This window comes from Myotis davidii, unplaced genomic scaffold (genome assembly GCF_000327345.1).
Source record: "Myotis davidii unplaced genomic scaffold, ASM32734v1 scaffold663, whole genome shotgun sequence".
Classification (NCBI taxonomy): Eukaryota; Metazoa; Chordata; class Mammalia; order Chiroptera; family Vespertilionidae; genus Myotis; species Myotis davidii.
Genome location: NW_006295816.1, coordinates 556,673 through 566,651, shown reverse-complemented (window position 1 = coordinate 566,651; position 9,979 = coordinate 556,673). Strand labels below are relative to the sequence as shown.

At 52.9% G+C, this 9,979-nt stretch overlaps 1 protein-coding gene across 1 annotated transcript in view; it reads left to right on the top strand.

Moving 5' to 3' along the window:
* The window catches only part of SMARCC1 (SWI/SNF related, matrix associated, actin dependent regulator of chromatin, subfamily c, member 1), an 89,056-nt gene that overhangs the window by 58,800 nt on the left and 20,277 nt on the right, over positions 1-9,979 (top strand). Inside the window, 3 exon segments of the mRNA XM_015568261.1 lie at positions 3,511-3,566; positions 4,943-5,057; positions 5,606-5,760. Of these exon segments, the coding sequence (XP_015423747.1) occupies positions 3,511-3,566; positions 4,943-5,057; positions 5,606-5,760 (326 nt within the window).

Sequence of the window (9,979 nt, the reverse complement as noted above, 5' to 3'; positions counted from 1 at the left end):
CTTTGGGATAACAAGAAAAATAATATTATTTGCATTACACTTATTAATTTGTGCAGTTATTCGTGTCTGGTAAGTTAATGCTCAAAAATATTCATTTTTATTAAAATGTTCTATTATTTTATGTTAACGATGACTCGTTTATTTCAGCCCTTTGTATTCCGCATGTCTCTATTGAAATAAATATGTTTCTATGAAAATTGAAGCTTGTTTTTTGTGGCCACACTTATACCTTGTTTATTTGGCCCTGGTAGCCTGTGAGTTTGACATGCTTGCCCTAGAGGAAGGCGCTGATAGTTCTAGAGTCCAAGAAGGTGAAGACCTAGTCCGTCTCTAGTCCTTCGGGAGATGCCGAGATCCCGGCAGTAGCAGTGCTGAACTTAAAGCCAAAGTGACTGGTCGTTCTCGCCTCCGATGCTGTTCATGGGTCTAAATGCTCGTTCTTCTCAGCAGGAGGGTTCTGTCACATTCTGTAGCGGGCACTTCTAGACCCCGTGTGAAGGCGCACTAGCTGTGACCCGGAGCAGACAGTGGCTCAGTGCCATTCTCCAGACGCACATCCGTGGACGGGCTGCTCTGGTCACCCCTCTGAAGGGCTCTTTCAGTTCCGTTTCAAAAGGCACTCAAATGCAGAGTCAAACTTCTGAGCAGCTCACAATGGACATTTCACCTCTGAAGACTCGCTGATGCTGGGTAGGATTTCAGTGACTTGCCTGAGGACTCTTTTTATTAGATTGTAGGGTGTGTATTTTTAGGAAGAAATTGGCTTCCATTATATCATACGATTTTCTGCCTTTTGGGGACTATTTGATCAAATCAGGCATTTGGGTTACTTTGTATAGATCTTGTGCTGTTCCACAATTATATAAAACACAAGTAAAAATTGGGGCTGTTTTTATGATGAGTTATATGTACATGGAAAAGTAATTTAGTATTTGAGGGTTGGGGTATAATGCAGAAGCACGGTATTAATTGTCCCAGGAGGACTGTACACAGGAAATGCTGTGAGTTAACACAAGGGGACATGGAATTTTAGATGAGGAAGACTACAAAGGAAGTAGGGTTTGAGCTGAATGTTGAAAAGAGGTTTGGGATGTCACTGAGCCAGATCGGAGAAGCATTCGGTTCTGTAGAGCAGGGTGCACAAAGGCACGGGGTCGGAGATGGGAGGTGGTTGGAGGGAGGGAGGTGCCCCAGGCTGGCCAGTGCAGCTGGGCGAGAAGGAGCAGCCTGCCGAGGGAGGCTGGGGCCCGGGCAGTGTTTGCAGGGCTCGCGGGGGGCGGGGGCCTTTGCTGCAGGGCGGGGCCTGACAAGGGCAGAGGGAGCCCCAGCGTGGCCTCGCTTCCTTCCCTGAGAAGACGAAAACTTGTTTTATGACCTAATTTGTGATCAGTATTGAACGCTGTGTGTGAGCTGAAAGTAATGTGTATCGTGCGTCCTCTAATTGGTGGGTGCAGAATTCTACACATAGGCGTGTGCCCCGTCGTGCTCTGTCCACATGCCTGTATCTCGCAATTGAGAGAAGTATCTTCACTCCCCCCTCCCCCCACTATGATGTACATTCTCATTTTCTCCCTGCGTTCTGTTGACATTCTTTTATTAGGTTCTTAAAAGTCTAAAAAATTAATGATTCTCTGGTGAATTAAACCTTTTCTTCATTGTTGTTACTCTATTTCTAACAATGCTCTATTCCACCCCCACCCCCCGAGAGGTAGGGAAGGTGTGAGAGAGAGAGAAACATCAATGATGAGAGAGTCATGGATCAGCTGCCTCCTGCACGCCCCACACTGGGGATTGAGCCTGCAACCTGGGCATGTGCCGTGACCTGGCCTCCTGGTTCAAAGGTCGAGGCTCAACCACTGAGCCACGCGACCCGGCTTCATAATGCTCTGTTCTTACCTTGTATTGGCCGATACCACGGGAGGCAGCCATTCCCTGGACTCACTTTCCGTGCTTCCGTAGTTTCATCCTCTTGTCCTCTACATGGTCATTTCTTGAGGTGTGCGTTCCAGTTTTGTAATTCTCCCTCCACCGTGTTTACACTGCTTGGTTGATTGTGTTTTAAACCTTGGGTTATCTCTCACATTCTCTTGTTGATTAGAGATCTTGGTGATTCTCTGTTTTATTTACTTACATATTGCACCACGGCTGTTTGAGAGTCAGGATCTGATGCGCCGCCTATTGGCGCCCTTGGATTCCGAACCTGTAGGTGAACGTGTCCCTCTTGGTGCGTTTCTTTCTTGGTGTTTGCACTCCGGGAGCTCGTCACTTGGACGTCGCTTCGGCTAAAATTAAGATGGAGAAACTGCCTGCAGAGGATCTGCTGCTGGGAGCCCAGGGCCGCCACCTGAGGGCACACCGGCTCCCTGTGCTGTTCTGTGTGGCAGGCCCTCGGTCCTGCCCCTGCCTGCACCTGGCCGGGCCCGGGCACGGCTTTCTGGCGCTGAGCTGTCACGTGACCAGCCCTCCTTCTGTCATACTTCATCCCACCTCTGGTATTGCAGGCTTTGGGCATGTGGGGGAGGTGGTGATCCGCAAAAGCCCTTCTGCTTCATGTGAGACTGTGTCCCAAACACTGTGTGTCTGGGCGCTCCTAGCCAGCCTGAACTCTGGGGGCAAGATCATCTGATCTCATTCATTCCCAAGGGTTAGGAAAGGGGGATTTTCCTATTGATTAACAGTGTTAGTCCGTATTAAACCTCAGTGGAAGTATCTACGTAGTCTCACTGAGGATAAATGCTGTTAGTCTTATTGTTTACTTGAGGCCAATATATTTAACTTGTGGGCAGTACTTGTTTTTGTATAAAGTCCTGGAATTGTCCTGGCCTCAGCAGTCCACGTCCTGGAATTGTCCTGGCCTCAGCAGCCCACGTCCTGAAATTGGAACGATGTGGAGAGGATTAGTGAGGCCCCTGAGCCAGACAGGCAAGTTGGGAAGCCTTCGTAATTTTCACTTTGCACGTTGTGTCAAGTCTGACCGCTGTGCTGCACTCTGGAAGTTAGACAGTATTGAATGGAACTGGAACTGGAAAGTTAAAACCCTGGCCAGGTTCAGAGAGCCCCTCGCGCAGCAGCTTCCCCAGCGCCTGTCTCCCAACAGGATATGTGCTGTGCTCATGCCCGTTCAATAAAAACATTTTGGGGCCTATTTTACTTAAAAAGTTTTGAACTTTTAATTTTTACAAAACAGAAAACTGGGCCCCTCGATGGGCAGCTCATTGCGTTTCACAAGCAAAACAGCCCCAAGATCAAGAAACAGTCCGGCCCGGCCTCCCCGGCTGCCTGTCTCACCCTCCCTGGTTCACGGCTGCTCCGGATCTGACACCTGGTTTTGACCTTTAAGTTAACAGAATCGTAAAGTACGTGTTGCTGTATGTCAGGCTTTTTATGCCAACCACGCGGCTGTAAGATGCGTCCATGGCACTGTGTAGTGTCTCCGACACTCTCATAGCTCCATGATGGCCTTTCCCTTTTTCTATGTTGTATTACTTGTTCTTACTCTTTTGTTTGTAGAAGGAGCTGAAGAGGAAAAAATGGAAACAGAAGCTGATGGTCAGCAGCCGGAAAAGGTGAGTTCTGTTTGAGTTCTTCCCCAACAGAACAGCCACGGAGGAGCCTTTCAGAGCGTCACGGTTTGCGTTTATTCTGATCTCTTAGTCCCTCTCAGGCGACTATAAATAACTGTCAGCATTTGGACTTTGCTGGTTAAGGTATGGTTCTCACAAAGCATAATACAGGACATTTTTTCATTTATTCATGCAAAGATTATTCACTCCCAACCTCTTCTGTTGTGCCAACCCCTTCAGGCACAGCTGGGACTATGAATATAAGAGTTGTCATTCTTAAGAATATTGAATTGTGGGGTTTAAGTCCTATCCTTGTGCCAGAAGAGAATTATATAATACCTGGGATTTTCTGAGAGAGTGAACTGCCAGAAGAAAATATTGAGAAAAGACTTGGTGAGAAGGTGACATTTGAGGTAGATTTTAAAGAGCAGGTAGAGCGAGAAAGAATGGAATGGAGGCTAGGGAATCGAATTTCCACCTGGGAGGGGAGGCAATCAAAGGGCCCCGAGTGTTCGTGACCCGATCCCCGTCTCGCATCCGAGGTCCTGAGTGGGGGGTGAGCTGGGCGCACCAGACTTGACAGCCTCTTCAAGGCCAGGGGCTCGTGGTGAGCAGTCGGCCAATCGCTGTTGGAATAAATAGGTACAGGAGGGATTTGGGGCCTTAATCACAGGCGGCGTTTGAAATGGTTTGTAGATAAGGAGAGGGTGGGAGTGAAGCTAGTTCCCGCTCTTACGGTGCTGTGCTCTGTGCTGTACATAACGAATCCACCTCATTCCTACAACAGCCTCATCGAGGCAGTGACGGTCCTTCACTTTATCGACGATGCCACCTACTTGTCCAAGGTCCCAGGGATTTCTGAATCAGCAGTGATGCCAGATGCCAGCGGAGGAGTTGCAGCTGCTGGCCCGGAGTTGCTCGCTGGTGCTCTGCTGTGGCTCTTTCTGCAAACCACCAGCAAGTGGCTGTGAAAAGGCTCTGTCAGCGCTCCATGTCGGAGCATTTCGTCCTGCTTCCTGGCTGATTATGTGCATTTTCAATGCTCTGGTCCTTTTGGACAACAATTTGATTATTTGTTTAATAAGTATTTCTCTGTTTAGCCAGTAAGTCATAGAAATGAATTCCCGTGACGTTCCTTAGGGCCTTGTGGCCGTGGCCTCACAGCAGAGGAGACAGGGACCGTGTCCCTGGGGGTGTTGTCCTGTGAGCACACAGGGGTTGAGGCATGAAGCGTATGTCTGTGAAGTTATTCATTGGTTCCCAGGTTTTCCCTTCTCAACCTGGTCTGCTTGTCAGCAATAGCAGAACCTTTAGTTATTCCCTGACAGTGTCACGGACAGGGCCTTCCCCCTCACTCTCCTCTTCTTTACCCCGTTCAGGCAGAAAACAAAGGGGAAAATGAAACGGATGAAGGTGATAAGGCCCAAGATGGAGACAATGAAAAAAGCAGCGAGAAGGAACAGGATAATGAAGTTAGTGAGGATATCAAGTCAGGTAATTTGAGGAAACGCTTTAGACTTCATTATGTAACACTGAAAACGGGGAGAAATGTGGGCCGTTTAGTTGTGTCGAGTCGATTTCCCATTTTGATTTGTTTCTTGATGTGGCCGTCGATGTGCAGCGTGCATTTCGCTCTGGGGCAGCACCTGTGCTAACGCCAGTCACGTACACAGACAAGCTGATGGGGCCTTGGAGGCCGCCACACAGGCCTCCATTCAGGTCGGCAGTTGCTGGCGGAAGCGCTGCCCTCGGTCCTGACTTCCTGCCGAGGGCACCTCATTGACCGATGAACAGACGTTTTGCCTGAATTTTCCTTTCTGTCCAAGGGAACGACACAGAGCTGAGAGAGGAAGGGAGGACAGAGGGGCCTGTTTAGAAAACCCATCTCAGATAGAGGCGCACTTATGTGCTTGGAGCAGCCCCGCAGACATCTCCCCGGGCACTGAGGTCCCTTTGTGACGTCAGGCCGGGGGCAGTGGCGGAGGTGAGCAGCGAGGTGGCTGCTGAAAGGCCACACTGATGCAGCTTCTGATTTCTTCCAGAGGAAACGGAGTCTGAGGAGAACAAGGAACTCACTGATACTTGTAAAGAAAGAGAGAGCGAAATTGGGAAGAAGAAAGTAGAACGTGAGATTTCCGAAGGAAACGTAGCCACGGCCGCCGCAGCTGCTCTCGCCTCAGCTGCCACCAAAGCCAAGGTTTGCCGACAGCCTCCCGGCTCACTTGCGCCTGAATGGCTGTGTTGTGTTCTGTTCGTTGGAAACGTCTAGTGCAGCGGTTCTCAACCTGGGGGTCGCGACCCCTTTGGGTGTCAAACAACCCTTTCACAGGGGTCGCCTAAGACCATCGGAAAACACATATATAATTACTGTTTTTGTGATTAATCACTGTGCTTTAATTACGTTCATTTTGTAGCAATGAAAATACATCCTTGCATATCAGATAGTTACGTTACGATTCATAACAGTAGCAACATTACAGTTATGAAGCAGCAACGAAAATAATTTTAGTCACCACAATGTGAGGAACTGTATGAAAGGGTCGCGGCGTTACGGAGGTTGAGAACCACCGGTCTAGTGTAAGGAGCCCCGCACCCGGGAGCAGGGGCTGTTTGCTTGCATGGTGTTCTAGGTGAGGAGCTGCGCAGGCGGGGTGTGCAGGGTCGGCTGGTCCTGCGGTGACCGACCGCCCTCCCTGCGGCCACCGTATCTTCCCACAGCCGAGTCTAATTTGCCTGCAGAGCTTGACTGGACTCTGGTTCCAATTTCTACCAGATTGAAATAGTGTGATTTTTAAGACAAAATCTGTTTCCTTGTATTAAAGACTTCATCCTGCTCTTACAGACTGGAAGGAGGGGGATGGGGGACCTAAAATAGCTCCTTTTCTCCTTGAATTTGCCAGCTTTTCTGGGGGTGGTTTTCTCTATTTATAACACAGTATTGGCTTCACAGCATCTTGAAGAAGAGACGAGAATGTTGTTCCCCTCACTTTGTGTTAACTTAGCATTTTAAGACATTCCCCACAGGAACATGTCATTTTAAGACACCTTCCCCTTCCAGTCCCCCAGGGAGTCTCCGTGGTTGCCGGTGACCCCGTGGAGAGCAGTCCTGGCAGATGCCGGGTCGGGCCGTCCTGAGCCTTCCTCCCGGGCAGAGACTCACGGCCTGCAGTGCCCAGGCCACCAGCTGCCGCCCCACTCCGCGTGTCTCCAGCCGAGTCTGCCTCCTCTGGAAGGACTCAGACAGGAAGCACAAGAGCCTGGGTCACGGATATTCAGCCACCTCCCTGCCCCTCCCAGGCCAGAATTTCAAACTCTTTGGCCTGGAATTTAGGAGTTTTCGTGCTCAGGACCCTTCCCAGTTCTCAAGCGTCATTTCTCACCTGTCGTCCTGACAGGTTCCTGGCAGTTCTAGACAGACCCACCCAGCCTCTCCTCCAGCTGGGCTCCCTGGCCACTCTCCCCCTCACGGAGGCGGCCCTCCTTTCCGTTCCTCTCCCCTCTGTGCCGCCGGGCACTCTCGCTGCAGGTGGCGGAGAAGGAGCTGCAATGGGGGATTCCCGTAAACCCGTTCAGGACACGTCATGGTGTTTCACGTCTGATGAAACGCGATGGCCTCATAGCTCTGACTGTGCAGCTCTGGGCAGGGAGGTGTGTGCTGTGCACGACCTCCTTCCACAGCGCGACTCCTTCCTTGCAGAGAACGTGCCGGCCAGAGGCCCGGGCAGGGGGAGGCCGCCCCAGAGCCTCCTCTTCCCAGACACTCGCTTGCTTCCCGGAGCGGGGACTTGGGTTCTGTTCTCCAGCACCTGCTCCCCCGACCTGGGAGGCCATGAGGCTCGGGCGCCAGGGAACGAGGGGAAGGACGCCCGTGGATCGCTGTGATCAGTGGCCTCTAGCCACGCACTCTGTTATTGTCGTCTCCTCCTTTGCCTGTAAACAGCTTTGTTATTGAGGGTTTTCCTTGACAGATTGTAATTGTTTGTCGCTCTCTGGCTTGGAGTGGCCATTAGAGGCTCTGGATCGAGCTCCAGAACACGCGGGGGCCAGTGAGAGACTCGGGTCACACTGCCCGCTGGCTGGCTGGTGCCCTGGGTCCCTCCCGCCCGGGTGTTTAGGTTTGGCTGGAAGGGAGGGGTCAGAACTATTGCCGGGTTAGACTGGACCCTGCGGGAACCAGACCATGCTGTCTCCCAGCAGCTGCGGGACCTGTTCTCCCAGGATGCAGAGACCCAGGCCTCTCCTCAGACTGCTCGCCCACCCGCCCCGTCCCCGCAGCGACCGCGTGGGCATGTCTTCTCAGCAGTGGGTGTTCGCTCTGGAACGGCAGGAAGAGTCTCTCTTGCTCCTCAGAAGCGTCTTGTGCTTGCTCCCTGTGCCCAAGTCCTGTCTTGAGGTGGCAGACCTTCCCCGCACGTCACGCTTGTCAAACCCGCGGCCCGCCAGCCGCAGGCTTGCTGTCCACGTTAGTCACGGCTTTGCCGGGTGAGCGCTGGTCGCAGTGGGTTCACACTGCGTGCGTTTATCGCCGACGCCTTCTCTTGCCTGCTGACACTGGAAGACAGGAGGCACTGTCATCGTTGGCACGCAGCTATCCCTGCTGCCTCTCACCTTCCGTGACTAATAGTAGCCCCTGTGACACCAGGTGGAATCTGCTTTAGGTGACGCTGACCTGACCTCTTCCCACCAAGTTACTTCTTCCTTTCTTCCTGTGCTGCCGTCTGCACCGGAACTTCCCCGTTTTTCTTATCCTTGACTATTTCTGGGCTGGTTCTCCTACTTTCCACACCTCTGTGCCCACCCTGAGGCCTCCCCACTCCTCCTGGGCCTTAGGAAGCCGATCTGTGAGGCCGGGGCGGGGGCGGGATGCTCTCCAGTTTGGGAGGCTCTGCTTGCCACAGCTGCCAGACCCCCGGAATCCACAGCCCGAGCCCCAGCCGTGTCCCTGCTGTGTGGCTGCCGTAAACGTGGTGGCTTGAAACGATGCTTGTGCCTCATGATTTCACGAGTGAGACACAGGCAGGCTCTGCTGGGAAGATCCTGTTCCGTGTGCCGTGGGCGGGTCGCTGCGTATCACCCTCCTGGCAGGGCTGCTGTGAAGGGCCTGATGGTGCCACTCGTGTGCCCGGAGCCGAGACCCCTGGCTGGCTGCATGGCTGTCCACACAGGCCGGCTCCGCAGTTACCTGGCTGCTTCCTGCGCGGGGGTAGCAGATGGTTGGACTTGTACGTGGCAGCTGAGAACCGAGAGAAAGCAGCCCCGCAACAGGAAGGAGAACTGCCGGTGTCCTGTGGCTTGGACCCTCCCTGACGCTGCATCGTGTTTCCCCACCCGAATGGTCAAAGGTTCTGTCCACATTCAAGGCGAGGACAGCAAAGGCCACCCCAGACGGAGGGCGACGCCTCGCCCACCACAGCTGCCATCACCCCCCACAAAGGCAGCGTCTCCTTGTCCCGAGTGGGAGGCTCGGGCTGCGGTCAGGTTTCGGCTCAATCCAGGCCCGGAGCAGCTCCAGAACCAGACCCGACCTCCTGGCCGGGGCCTAATGATGGCAGCCAGCCCAGCCATCGTCTGGGAAGCTCTCCTGCGCTGAAAATGCTCCCAGAGTCTCAGTCAGCACCCAGCAGCTCGCTCTAAGAGCACCTGTCCTTTCTTTAAGCACCTCAGCACCAATTGTGGTTTAAGTTTCTCATCTTTAAGAGACAAAAAAATAACAGGGATAAGAAGGAAGCGGTTACACCCGACTGTTTTGTAAACTCCGCCAGCTAGTCCTGGCTCCGTGTGCCACCTTCCTCACCGCCCGCTCTTGCTCCAGGCGCTCTCAGAACGCTCCCTGGGCGAGGCATTCGGCTCTGAGCTTCGTTCGAGGCTGTGTAAGATGGAGACTGTCTCAGCAGTTTATCGGTAGAAGTAGCAGCAGCATGGAAATGCCAGGTGACGGCACACTGTGGCGTCTGGAGTGAAACGTGCTTGGTGACCTGGTGGCTCCCTCTGGCCCGTGATGTGTGCCCACAGTTGGTGTCTCTCTCGCTGTCCTCTAAGGTTTCCCCTGAGCAGACGTGAGTGGTGTTTGGAGACGTTAACGACTTTGGCCCAGTGCTTGGGGCCATGCAGTCGCTGGAGGCCCGTGAGGATCAGCCTCTAGGCCTCTATTTCTGCCGGATGGACAGGGTGCGTGTGGGGCACCAGATCCATAAATCAGCAGAACTTCTTAGTCCTGGAGCAGGGCGTGTGCTGCTCCAGGAAAGGAGTGACTGTGGTGCCTTCTCCCAGATGACAATCTCTTACCAGTAACACTATGAAGAGTCGGGAAGTTTCGTGAACAAGAGGCTCTTCCTCCAGCTGGAGCAGCACAGGAGGCAGGCGTGGCATGTTCCCAAGGTCATCACAGCAGATGCCAGGGGACACAGCAGGAGCTG